This window comes from Salvia splendens, chromosome 14 (genome assembly GCF_004379255.2).
Source record: "Salvia splendens isolate huo1 chromosome 14, SspV2, whole genome shotgun sequence".
Taxonomy (NCBI): Eukaryota; Viridiplantae; Streptophyta; class Magnoliopsida; order Lamiales; family Lamiaceae; genus Salvia; species Salvia splendens.
In genome coordinates this window covers 11,073,466-11,087,554 of record NC_056045.1, presented here as the reverse complement: position 1 = coordinate 11,087,554, position 14,089 = coordinate 11,073,466, and the positions used below count along the sequence as shown (strand labels likewise).

The following is a 14,089-nucleotide window of genomic DNA, read 5'->3' as shown; positions in this document are numbered from 1 at the left end:
TGGTATCTTTAAATTAAAAGTAGTACATTTGGTATCTTTAAATTGGAAGTGGATTTGTAATTGGAATCTTTAATTTCAAATTATTTAATAAGTAAAAATGTTAATTAAATTTCAATTTCAATTTTATAATTTAAAACAGAGATTTGAAATTTTAAATATTTGTAAAAAAAAATGGACATTTTCCCTATAAACATCACACACTACACATATACAACGTATAGCGCACACACAAACATACTGAACACATATACATTACACACGCAGTAACAAATTATATACACATACTAGACACACACGAACAACAATGCATTGTACATACACAATACACATACACTACAAATTGAGATAACTTACAGTTTGATTCTCCAAAGAATTGATGGTGGCTTGCGTTTCTCAATGTGACAATTCTTTGTACTCAACCCAAAATCTTCTAATTTGGTCTTGACTCAAATAATCTTTTGTGTGGACAAAACTTCATTATATGCATAGGACATGATCTCAAAAGAGACAAAACACATGTAGAGCTGGTTTTTGAAAATCACCTTGAAGAGAGGCTAGGTTTTTTTTCAAAAATTACAAGTGTTGTGACTAGGTTATTTCGTCTCTCGTCTAGTCTCCTATTCAATATTCATAGAGTTATTTAGGACCACATCAATGATTCAAGAAGATTGGACCTATTGGACTTTAACTAATTAAATTGAGCCATAATTTAATTTAAGTCCAATAAAAATTTGGACCTCTATAGAAAATATTGACTGATCGTCCAAATCCAAATTACGAGTAATTTGAACTTTCTTTTTAATTTTGATTTATTTCTAATAATTAAAACTCCAGTCTCCATTAATTAAGACTCTGATATCCATTAATTGATCTAAATTTAGTACGAAACTTCTGCATATATATACTCCCTTTTTCACTCAGTCTGCACTCATATGGACCAGTAACACCAGTCTACACTCAAATTGATCAGTTTATGCATTATCTCTCAACAAATAAATGAAATATGACCAAAAATCAACACACAAAACTTGCCTTATCACCCGCCATAAGTGAGTCATTTATCTTTTTAGCAAAAAATAAAGCATTTTTTCTCTCACCTACTTTCTTTTCTCTTCGCTCTTCTACTTTTTTTCTCTTTAATATTTTACTTTATCTCCACTTAACTCTTTTAATATCAATTTCTTAAATCTCGTGTACAAAAAAAGCTTCTTGCTTATGTCGAGACAAATAGGGTATTTATTATGTAGTGTCATTATTTTATTGTTAAGGACTATATATATCAGTGGTAAACTTCTTGGTTGTATTCCCTCATTGGTGATAGTTGATATGCACAGCAGTGGGTCTCATGGTTTTTACCTCTTCATGTTGAAGAAGATTTTTCAAGTAAAATCTTAGTGTTGCTAACTTTTGTTCTCGCTTCTTGCAAATTGGGGAGGTTTATTTTGTCTGTTGTGCTTAGAATTAGGTAACTCCCTCCCAACAACTCTAAATATTATATCTTCGTATCTCTAACTGAAAATGAAAATCCATAAATATACTGCAGGATAGTAATATTATTTGTCATTTCATATATGTGAATTCATAGTTTCAAATTAGTATGAATAGAAAATCAATTGGGTCGTGCGTTGCACGAGTGTCGCACTGATTTAATTAGAGTTAAAATATATTTAGGCAATTTACATGATAAATTGTAATTTTAAATTTTTATGTGAATTAAACTATAGTCTTTTATTGCAGTATATTAACACGTTTTTTTAAGTGAAAAATGAACTCATTTTGATATATTGTAGGACAAAAGACCAAACTCTAAGAGAGCGGGGAAAGGAGAAAGGTCTAAATCTGAACAGTAATTAGCCCTCCAAGATTAATTTCAAATGCTTCTACAAGGCCACAATTGCATTAATCTTCGAAAGAGCTTCAAGTGGATGCCCCACACGCGTCAATCACAGTTCGGTAGAAGAAGATATGACTGTTTTACGAAAACTGCGATATCACAGTGAAAAAAACGCACGGTCAGGCATTTTTTCGTCCGACCTAGCGATTTGCGGGCATGTAGCGAGTAAGAAAAAACACCCGATCAGGCGTAGTCTAAGCAAAAAAATGCTCGGCCGACAAATGTGTCTGGGCCGTTTTTAAGCCATAACTATTTAAATAGCTAGGGCACGACTTCCAAAGGAACTTTTGGTGGCTAGAACGAATTTTGAGAGAGAATTGAAGCTTGGAAGCCGCACTCGAAAAGGAGAGCAAGATTGAAGTTTCATCCACCCAAGCCTTGTCCCCCATGGTATCTTTAGCTTGTTTTCTTGTTATTGTGACTGCCAAGTGTGGCTAGATCTTGGGATTACTCCTAATTTGTAGTAGGATTTTTGAACATGAACTTCTTTAATTGAATATTTATGATTTCCTTTGCTTGTTAATTCTTATATTTGGTGATTATTCTTATCCTTGTTGAGTTGACCATGAAAACTTAATTTGAGAATTGTCTTGATTCTAATATCTTTTTAACTTAGAATAAGGAGCAAACAAAGATAAGGAACCTTCGGGCTGGAACCTATTATAGGATAAACCAGAGGTGGATCCTTTTGTGTTGAATCGTGTTAGAAGCTAATCTAAAGCCTACTATGTGTCTTGTAGGAGTGATAGGTTAGTGAGTAGAGCCTAGGTGACGTGATCAGCCTATCCTAGGTGTACAATTTCTCGATCAGTGATCAGCTGCGAGCGAGTGGAAAATCAACACGATCTCTAAAAGCATTGGATAAATAATTAGGAAATAGAAGTCATGTGAAAAAGCAACCCGAACAAAATTAGGAGTAGTTCTTCTTCTTCTTCTTCTTCTTCTTCTTTATTGTGGTAATCTCAAGTTTACTTTCTCGATCTATTTTGCTTGAGTTGTTTATTCAAACCTTTAAAACCACAAATTTAGCGTTTTTTAGTTAGATTTAATAGTTTTAGCAATTATCCTCCCCCCTTGGATCCGATACCCTTTGTACTACATTACACGTTTGTATACCTGCAGAAGTAGTGTTTTTAGAGAATTAACACTTGTTTTGTGGACTTAAATCACAGGCTAAAAATCACAACAGTTTTTATTAGAAAAATAAAATACAATGGCATAGTCTAATGATATTACTCCCTCCGTCCCATAGAAATAAACCATTTAGGATTGACACAAACTTTAATGTGCAATTGTAAAGTAAGAGAAGAAAAGAAAAAAGTATTCATAGTTGAAATTGTGTAGTTGATATGCGACCCATAAATAAATAAAGTAAAAAAAGAAAAAAATGTTACCTTAAATGGATAACGCTTATTTTATGGAGCGAAAAAATGGAAATACTCTCTCCGTCCCAATAAATATGAAGCATTTGGTTTTTGGTACGAGATTTTATGTAGTGTTGTTTTATGAGTTATTGAAAAGAGAGTAAAGTAAAAGAGAAGAAAAAATAGAGAGGGCGTTGTTTCGATTTAAGGGAATGTTTCATTTTTAATGAGATAATGAGAATATATAAATTTGACATTGACAGTGTACACGTATATATGCACGCCCATTTAATGCAACTTATTCTCTATGTCGACATGAGACCAAGTCACTTACACTTGAATAGTTGCATGTTGCATGACGACCTATCTTAACTCACCGGGGAAGTTTTCCTAATTCATAATAATATACATGGTTTATTCATTTATGGAGTGGCGACTTCGATTTTTGTAGACTTTGATGCTTATTCATAGATAAATGTAGGCATGCACAAACCGACCCGGCCCGGCGGTTAACCGCCGGTTCGGGCCTGTCGGTTCATGAACCGGAACCGGGCCCGGAACCGGCGGGTTGAACCGGCAGAAGGGTTGAAGGGTAGGAAGGGCCGGTTCAGGTTCGGCAATATATTGAACCTGAACCGGCGGTTCAAAACCGGCGGTTCGGCGGTTCGAACCGCCGGTTCAAAGGGTTAAATAGTGTTTCGTAGGTTAGGGGTTCGTAGGGTTCGCGTAGGGGTTTAGTATAGCCGTTGGAACCGGCGGTTCGCGGGGTAAACCGCCGGTTTGAGGGGTAAACCGCCGGTTTGTCGGGGTAAACCGCCGGTTCGGGAGCCGGTTTCTGACGGTTCCGGCAACTTTTCAGAGGCTAGGCCGTAGGGTCAGTGTGTAGGCCTTCAAAACCGGTCAGAAACCGCCGGTTTTCGGTCAGAAACCGGCGGTTTTCTGACGGAAACCGTGGACATCCCGCCGGTTTAGGGTTGAACTGCCATATGTTTTTGTATATGCAAAAACAATTACATAATTGTATTTGTATATACTCTAGTCGATGAAGTATATTTCTCTATACGGCTAAATGAGAGAAACTTTTGACAATTCTACTATATTTGTTGATTGTTAGACGAAACTCAACATTTAAAGTTGAATTGCTAAAGGTGTCCTTAATTTAGTTATGTAGAAAGATCTTCTTCGCCGGTTAAGTGTATATATATAATACACTTATACGTTTAAGAACTTCTACATCGTTTCTTGTCATTTGTAATTAGTTCTTCACTAGTAGTCTCATTTGTATTTAAATTTTGTTTAAGACTTCAAGACCGTCATATGTTTTCAATTTGTAATTGTTGTAACTTGTAACGTGTAATTTGTAAACATGCAATTTCAATAAAATTGCAACTTTATCCGTATTTTTTTCAATTTTATTTACTCACATTTCATAAAAAAACAAACTTGAAAAGTGTAATGTAAGTTGATTAAAATTGAAAAGTTGAAAAATGCAAAAAAAAAAAAAAAAAAATTCGTCGAACCGTCGAACCGGCGGTTCAAGCCGAAAACCGGCGGTTTTGAACCGCCCCGTAACCCGCCGGTTTTTTGAACCGGAACCGGAACCGCCGGGAGCTAGGCGGGCCGGTTCAGGTTCATACATTCCCCGACTCTTGAACCGCCGGTTCATGACCCTGAACCGGCGGTTTTCGACCCTTGTGCATGCCTAGATAAATGTAGCCATGTAGGTAAAAACAATATATAAACATAGTCACTCGTATTTCAATAATGGACAAAATATACAACATAATAAAATGAATCTTTATACATAATTGCTTTAGGGAAAAAACATGAATGACTCTAAAATTTTATTCTCCCTTTCTTTTCTTATTTTATTCTCTTACTTTACTTTAATAATATACTTCCTCCATCTGCCATTAGGAGTCTTATTTTTTAACGGCACGAGTTTTAAGAAATATTTAAAAAATGGGTGGAAAAATGTTAATATGAGTCTCACTTATATATGTTACTAGTTAAAATGAAAGTGAAATGAGTTAGTGGAATGTGCGACCCTATTAATAAAGTAAACTAGAACTCCTATTCACGGATGAACTAAAAAAAAAATGAGACTTCTATTCATAGACGGATGAAGTAAATACCCTTTCGAAATTTGTGTGCCGAAATAGAAAGGCCGGGAGGCCCGGGACAGATGCAGTACTATCTATTCATCAAATCTCAGCCGTCCGATAAAATGGAATCGCCGGCCAAAAAGCCTTGAAAGTGAAAGGTATCAGATTGTCACGTGACCTCTCAAACTTTTTTTCTTTTCTTTATCAGGCTCAGCACGTGACTTGTTCGTCTGTATCGTATATTTCGCTTTTCATTTCCAGTTTCTGAATCCGCTGTTTTCATCTCCTCTCATTGCTGATCTCACTTCAGACTACCGGTATTCTCCTTCTCACAATTGTTATTTCTATACTTTTAGATTGATTTTAGCTACGATCACCATTTCAGTTTCGGTGAATGATAATTTTGAAAAGTAAATCAGATTGCTTTTGGCTTTAATGGCGGACGTAATGAATTTATGGTTTCAGCCACCTGATTTTATCTCTTTAGTAGCGATAGGTGAAACTTAATTTTTTTAACGAACCTGTCTAATAACAAAGATTATTTGCATTAGATTATTTTGGAATTGATGGTGTGAGATACAATGCAATGTTTTGGTTTTCTGAACCTTTGGGATTTTGAATGTGGAATTTGTGTAGATGGCGACGTCAGCTTTAATCTGCGAAACTGATGCGTGGAAGGATTTGAGGGTAATGCTATGTTTTTTTGTTTGAGCCGTGTTTTGGAAGTGTTGTGGCTATGCCCCTTCGTGTGGTAGTTAATGCATGAATTTCAGGCCCATGTTGAAGACATTAAGAAGACTCATCTGCGTGAATTGATGAGCGATGCAAAGAGATGCCAGTCCATGATGATGTATGATGCTTGTTCCCTCGTCGTGTTTAAAGTTTACATATAGAGAGTGGAGTTTTATGTAAAATGCTGATGAGAATTTGGATTTTATTTCTTTGTCTTGTCAGTGAGTTTGATGGGTTATTGTTGGATTACTCGAGGCAATGTGCTACTGTTGATACTTTCACTAAGCTCAACAAATTAGCAGAGGTTTGTTATTCATGAAATTCCAATAGTCATTATTAAGGGGGAGACTCGCATGTACGTTGGTACATATATGCACTATGAACTCTGATTTATGGTAGCTGGTCTGATGATCCAGGCAGCACATCTGAAAGAAAAGATTAACTTGATGTTCAATGGAGAGCGTGTAAGTTCTTCGTTGCTGACTTATTAACATATAATCTTTGTAAGATGGTCTCTGGAAAACTGCCTTATGTTACCTGCACTTGCACATCTGTCAATAAAGATGTTACAAAAGTTATGTACTGTATTTGTTAAATTTTTTATATAGAGACAAAGAATACAACTTGAAATTCCTACTTTTCTTTCTCAGGCAAACAACTGAGAATGTCCAAAGCATGAAATCCACATGAATGCTATTTCTTGAAAATGTTAGAAGCCAAAGAAATGCCTGTCTTAAATCATTGCAATAAGATGCATGCGCACAAACCATTTTGTATCTTTTGTGTCATGTCTCTGACCATTATTATCCTTATTATTAATAAATAAAGACCATGCAGTTCTCATACATTTTCCATTACTGCACTGAGGATTAAGATTGGAAATATTCCAAGAATCATCACTGTCATTTGAACTTTACATTGGCAGAACCTAGTGTGACCGGAAAATAATTTATTTATTACAATTAAGTGATGAACAATAGATATGTTTCTCTGACATTCATCATCCAGTCTTTGTTTTGATATTTCGTGTATCAGATAAACAGCACAGAAAATAGATCTGTCCTTCACGTAGCTCTTCGTGCTCCAAGGGGCTCAGTTATAAACAGTGATGGGAAAAATGTGGTACCAGATGTTTGGCAAGTTCTTGACAAGATTAAGGAATTTTCTGAGAGGGTCCGCAGTGGTGCCTGGGTAATCCTTGCCGCCAAATATGCAGTAGCTTTTATTGGTTGGATCATAGATTTATTTACCCATTTTGAAAATTCTAAAGGTTGGAGCCACTGGGAAGGCGCTAACAAATGTTGTTGCAATTGGAATTGGAGGAAGCTTTTTAGGCCCTCTTTTTGTTCATACAGCACTTCAAACAGGTTAATCGATACTAAAGACATTTTCGCTTGTGTATTGACTTTTGCTCCCCGGATGAAAAATCATATGTCTCCAATGATATCCATTTGCATGCTATAAAACATTACTAATGCTTCACATGATCATGCAGATCCAGAGGCTGCTCAATTGGCAAGTGGTCGAAAGCTACATTTGTAAGAAACTATATTTCTTGGTTATTGGTTATTGGTTATGGCATCATTTTTGTGTGTGTCTGTATTCTCGTATCTTATGTTGATTATCGCAATTGAACTAGAACAGTTTTTAAGCCTATATAGAAACCTCAAGACAGTTCGGTATCAACTATCAAGAGAGCCTTTCAGTCTGGGTTTACTTTTTTGTCAATAGCTTTAAGTGAAAACTCAATACGCCATGTTTTAGATATAGGAAAAAGCAATAGATTATCTTTCTCTTTCTCTCTGATCTTTCTTGTTTCACTTTTGAGGTTGTCTTTCCATGGCAAGCCTTTGTTGTCACCCCTGCTGCCTGTTTTTTTTCTCTTCTTCTTGTTTGTTTGTATGGTGGACTGGTGGAGGGTAGTTTGTCGTAAATTATATTGAGTTTTTTCGAATTTATATTTTTCTTTCAATGGCCAATGACATTTTGTACGGGATGCTTGAGTGCTCACTTATGTCATGTACTGAAGTATATATCAATTAACAGTTGCATTTGAGCTGAATACTGCTCTTGTCTCATTGTTTTTTCTTTTTCTATTGAAGCCTTGCAAATGTCGACCCAATTGATGTTGCAAGGAACCTTACAGGGTTGAATCCTGAAACTACATTAGGTATATTTCCACTTTATTTACTTATTTAGTTCCCAATAAAAATAAATCAAACTATTTAAATGTATTTCCTTCTGCTTTCATGTTTTGCAGTTGTCGTGGTATCAAAAACTTTCACAACAGCAGAGACCATGCTTAATGCTCGGACTGTAAGGGAATGGATCTCAGCTGCCTTGGGGTGAGAACATTCCAAAATTGAACTTCTAGTCAATTATCTCAGACTGCACCTCAGTACTTTGACTAACTAGATTCCCACAATGTGAAACTAGCATTGAAAATATAGTTGCTGGTTATTATGGTTGCTAATGTTGTTTAAGAGATCTGGGAGGGAAGTGTCTCATGTTAAAGTTGTTGCAAAAGGAACTACAAGGAATTTGATTATGTAGAATGAGGACTCTATGTCAATTGCTTGTTGCACACTTGCTGAACTGTGTAAGATCTAATTTATGCTTAGTATCTAGGGGCATAGGCAGATAAAATCGTTGGTGGGCGCTGGATTTTCTAAACTTAGGTTCGAGATTATGATAATCATTTTGTCTATGGTTCATTTGTCACTTTGTGATAGGGTGCTTTTGTGCAACGATTCACATAAAATGCCTGAAAGTTTCCAAATTTTATAAGAATACATTTAAATGTTTTTATTGATGGGAGCTTAACCCCCCTTCCCCTCCTCAATGGCTCCGCCTCTATTAGTATTTGAGCCTGCAGTTAAAAATTCTGTATCACTTTGGCTTATGATCAGTATCTCTCTTCACGTGCCATTTCCAGACCTCAAGCAGTCGCAAAACACATGGTTTCTGTCAGCACTAACCTAACTGTAAGTACCTTTTCCATTTTATCTTCCCGTGTATTTATAATTCACTCGAGCATGAAAACCGATGTGTGTTCAATGATTTCATTTTCAAGTTTTCTTGAGTCATGGAATTTTTTTACTTTTGTTTTGTTTTGATTTTTTCAGTTGAGAAAATATATTATACTCGAATTTTTTTTGATATCAGACCCTAACTTTTTCTTTGGATCAGCCACCATCATGACTAATTATTTGCATCAATGCCAATAAAACATAAAACTTTTCTTGTATGGAGCGCCTAGGGAATCATGTTTTTGTAATTAGCTTCAAGTCAGATCGTTCTTACAGGAATTATGGTTGTAAAAACTGGAAGCAGTTTTCCTGATCAGGTTAAACGTTATTTGGTTGTGCTGATTAGACATGCCACTACTTTTATATGCAGCTTGTAGAAAAGTTTGGCATTGATCCAAATAATGCTTTTGCTTTCTGGGACTGGGTGGGAGGACGCTACAGTGGTATGTTTGCTTTTATGTCAAATACTTGATACTTGATACTTGATACTTGATACTTGATACTTGATACTTGATTTAGAGGATGGCTAATTGGTTTCTGGACCACTGGTTGCAGTTTGCAGTGCTGTCGGAGTATTGCCTCTCTCTCTACAATATGGTTTTGCAGTTGTTGAAAAGTACAGTAATACACTGCTTTCTTTTGGCTGATATGAAATTATTCTAAGACGCTGATTGATAAGTTTATTTTTTTCTGATTGATGACAATGATATGAAAGGTTTATGTATTAGTAAAATATAGGATGTTCTTTTCATTAAATGAGACATTTGACATGGTACAGTATGAATTGAAAGACATAATCATAAAAAATTCGAAGAGTCTTTGTTGCCAAAATGTAGTTAATTGAACAACTTTAAATTAAGGCCTAAGCAAATATATAAAGAAAAAGAACACAAAATGCCCTAAGCATTTCTGAAATTGAAAGGAATCAAAATGGTATTGCTAGGACTCTATATCAGCACAAAGGTACTGACTTAAGTTTCTATTATCTCGATACTTGCAGCCCAATAGTTATCCTCCAACTTTTTCTACATCAAGATTACTCTTAATATTATAACACACCACTTTTTAATTCAGTGCAACCTCGTTTTTTCTTTATGAAATATATATTCCCTTTTCTTACATGATGAGGTGATGTTGGTGGAGCTTGGCATGAACTTCTCTTTTGGGCCCTGGGATTGACTAGAAAGTCATTAATTGACCTTCAATTTGGGAACGTTCTACTTATTGCTTTCTAGGAAAATTAAAATTTCTATATCCGTTTGTTGGTTTTAGATACTTTATACTCCCCCAGTCCCATAAAATTAGACAATCTCTCTGTTTTTGGTAATTTTTTGTGATTAAGTATCATAATACTCCATTCTCTACTAACAATACTCCAATCACAATTTTCTTTCTACCTCTCTCCTCTACTTTACCAATTGTGCATTAAAACTCATGCCATCCCAAAAGTGTCTATTATTATGGGACAGAAGGAGTATTTTTTATCCTGAAACTCTGATGTATTACTTTACTTCATGTTAACTGATATTTCTATTGTTTTTCTCTTTGGATGAAGGTTCCTCCAAGGAGCTTCAAGTATTGATCAACATTTCCATTCAGCACCTTTCGAGAAAAACTTACCTGTATGTTTCTTTCGCAGAATGCTTAGTTTTGATGTTGTAGTGTGCTAATTCTTCATATTCATTATGATAACTTCTCTCCAACTACTGACTAGATTAAATTTGAAGACGAGTTCCACATTTCCAACTAAGAAGCACCAATGTATTTATATATGGCTGTGTTTAAGTATCGTAATAATGATAGATTTCCATTTTTTCTCTCCTCCCTTGCTTCTTGATCTTTTGATAGCCTTTCTTTCCTTGTTTATCTGTTGACTTAAAAAAAAATCTCTCTGGCACACTATGTTGCATGTTCTTGTATATATCACTTATCTATTTATGCAAAAATTGTTCCTTCAGGTTCTATTGGGCTTGCTGAGTGTTTGGAATGTGTCATTCCTTGGCTATCCTGCTAGAGTATGTTTATGAGCTCTCCAAGTTTATTTGAATATTCTCCATATACTGATGCTTAACTTAAGCATAAGAGCAACAAGTTATTCATTTTTTCAGGCCATCTTACCTTACTCTCAAGCACTGGAAAAACTTGCACCACATATTCAGCAGGTATGTTCTGATGACTCTGTTTTGATAGTTAATATTTTTGTTTCTAGCATTTGAGGTACGGCCTTGATGTGCTATAAAAATTATCTATTCAGGTTAGCATGGAGAGCAATGGGAAAGGTGTGTCAATTGATGGTGTGCCCCTTCCCTATGAGACAGGTGAGATTGATTTCGGTGAGCCAGGAACAAATGGACAACATAGCTTTTACCAACTAATTCACCAGGTAACAACCATGACATCTTGTATCAGCACACTCGGTTTCTCACAGTAAAGTGAACATGCCAACTTGGTAGCCGTGCTTTGTTAGTTTTGCTTGATACCTTGTAACTTTATATTTTTCCACCTATCTCTTGTACATGCTCGAAAGGATAAAAAAATAGGGAACATGCTGGATGTGTGATATTGTTCGGATTGCATTGGTTTCTGTTATAATTAGCTTGCTTTTTTATTGCCACCGAGCCTACCCATTAGTAGCTCCAGTGTTCTATTATTTAACTTCATCATTTCCTGATTTTGCAAATATGATGTCACATATTCTGGAATCATTGATTTAACCAATTGACTGGTGAATATCCAGGGTCGTGTTATTCCTTGTGATTTTATTGGGGTGGTGAAGAGTCAGCAACCTGTTTACCTGAAAGGTGTTATTTTTCTCCCATTAATTTGCTTTTAGTGTTAATATGACTTTGCGCTTTCATAAAAGCTGGTAACAATCCGTGCAACATATAACTTAGAGAGCTTGCTTTTACAGGCGAATTGGTCAGTAATCACGACGAGCTCATGTCAAACTTCTTTGCCCAGCCAGATGCACTTGCTTATGGAAAGGTGATACATTATTCCTCTTTTACGTATTTAGCTTTGATTGAGGTTTACTACTTTCTTTTGTTCACTGGGATATGGATCCTCATCACATTGAGTAATTGACAGTCTGAGCTCATCCTTTGCTTTTATTTTCTTTTGTTGGTTCTGCCTGTTAATATCTTGCATAATTTATCACTAAAGCTTCTGGATATCAGCATTTAAATATTTGTCAACTTTCTTCCAGACTCCCGAACAGCTGTTGAAAGAGAATGTTCCTAGTAATCTTATTACACACAAGGTAATTTCATTTTGCTTCCAGTTTACTTGATTATCTGCTTCTGCCTGTTCGATATTGGATCTGAAGTTATGCACTTTTGCAGACTTTCTCTGGCAATCGACCCTCTCTCAGCCTTCTTCTTCCTTCACTGAATGCTTACAACATTGGACAGGTGAGAAATTTTGTTGTTGATGTTAGCCATACACACTATTATTTTCTTCATGTGCTTGAAACGTAATGTATACTTCATAATATTTGATCTTATTCTACTATATATTGGTCCTATAGCAGTGTTCTTGTTTGAACATGAGATCTTACCTGCGAATTTAATCTTGTAAATGCCTGTTATATGCAGTTGTTGGCAATTTATGAGCATAGAGTTGCTGTGGAAGGATTTGTGTGGGGTATCAATTCTTTTGATCAATGGGGTGTAGAATTGGGAAAGGTACAAATTACTACTATTTGCTAAGCCATTGCCTAATCTTTACCATTGTGATTCATCCATAATAACTCATAATTTTTCGACCTGGTCAAAATCACAAATCAGTCTCTGGCTACTCAAGTAAGGAAGCAGCTTCATGCATCTCGAAAGAAAGGAGAACAAATTGAGGGCTTCAATTTCAGTACTGCTACACTCTTGACGCGATACCTAGAGGTATGACACGATCATTTGTCAATCAAAAATCCATTTTCATTCTATTGGTCTTCATGATTGTTGACAGGATGTGGTTTTAGCTTTAGGTTAAGTAACATTAAGAATGACTGCCAATCCGTTACTTATACTTACTACTTATGCTTCTCCAACAAGGCAGCTTACCATGAGCAAAATAGGATGAAAATGTTATCGAATGAGAATTGAATATAAGATTTCAACATACACTAGTTTCATCACATCTTACCCGAACAAGCAAGATTGTTATGGGACGACCTGTTCCACCTATGGTTGCAAGTTTGTAGCTGATTTGGTATTTATATATGATCTAACCTAGATTTAAAGAACATTTCTGACTAGGCTTGCCGTTTGTGACAGGCGAGCAAGGACGTTCTGAAGGAGGACTGCACAGTTTTGCCAAAGATGTAAGAATCGACCGGACTGGAGAAATAATCCTGCTCAACACAACTTGAGTTCCCCTGTAATGGAACAGCATAAAGAGCTAGGTTTGCTGCTATGACTACATAACTTGAAGGACAAAATTTACTTAGTTACTGGAATACATCCAACTATCTGCAACTGTAGCTGTGCAGTTTCCCTTTGTATTATCTTGTACTTGGAACATGGTGTACAAGACAAATTTTACTAAATTATTCATCCAAATAAGAGGGATATTTAAAACTTAAATTCTTGGACTTTATTTCAACATTAGCTAAGCCAATAACTTCGCTAAGGTAATAAAAAAATACTGCATACAGATATTACCCACGTTTTGGGTGTAGAGACAAGCAACGTTACATGAAAACCAAATAAAATTTAAGTAATAAAAAACACCCCCCTTCTGTCCATTGTTATGAATTCGACGATAATACAAAACTATTAAATGAAATTTTGGTAAAACTGATTAGTAGTATTTTAAAACTGTTACTGATATTTATTTCAATTAGATAAAAAAAGGGTTCTTTGTTTGTAAATTCTTAAATTTTTGTCAAATTTTAATTTTGTATGCCAACTTTAAAGTCTGCTTATAAATTATCAAATTATTGATTTATTCTAATTTTGCAACAAAATGAAT

At 35.4% G+C, this 14,089-nt stretch overlaps 1 protein-coding gene across 1 annotated transcript; it reads left to right on the top strand.

Moving 5' to 3' along the window:
* The first annotated feature begins 5,573 nt into the window (after positions 1-5,573).
* Positions 5,574-13,701, top strand: LOC121764688 (glucose-6-phosphate isomerase, cytosolic). The gene is made up of 24 exons (XM_042160709.1): positions 5,574-5,680; positions 6,000-6,050; positions 6,137-6,213; positions 6,318-6,399; positions 6,512-6,559; positions 7,131-7,286; positions 7,366-7,462; positions 7,591-7,633; positions 8,198-8,265; positions 8,356-8,440; positions 9,031-9,079; positions 9,495-9,567; positions 9,680-9,740; positions 10,680-10,746; positions 11,083-11,139; positions 11,233-11,286; positions 11,379-11,507; positions 11,862-11,925; positions 12,036-12,109; positions 12,330-12,383; positions 12,466-12,534; positions 12,718-12,807; positions 12,910-13,017; positions 13,393-13,701. Exons 2-24 carry the CDS (start codon positions 6,000-6,002, stop codon positions 13,441-13,443), a joined length of 1,707 nt encoding a protein of 568 aa, XP_042016643.1. The 5' UTR covers positions 5,574-5,680; the 3' UTR covers positions 13,444-13,701.
* Positions 13,702-14,089: the final 388 nt, after the last annotated feature.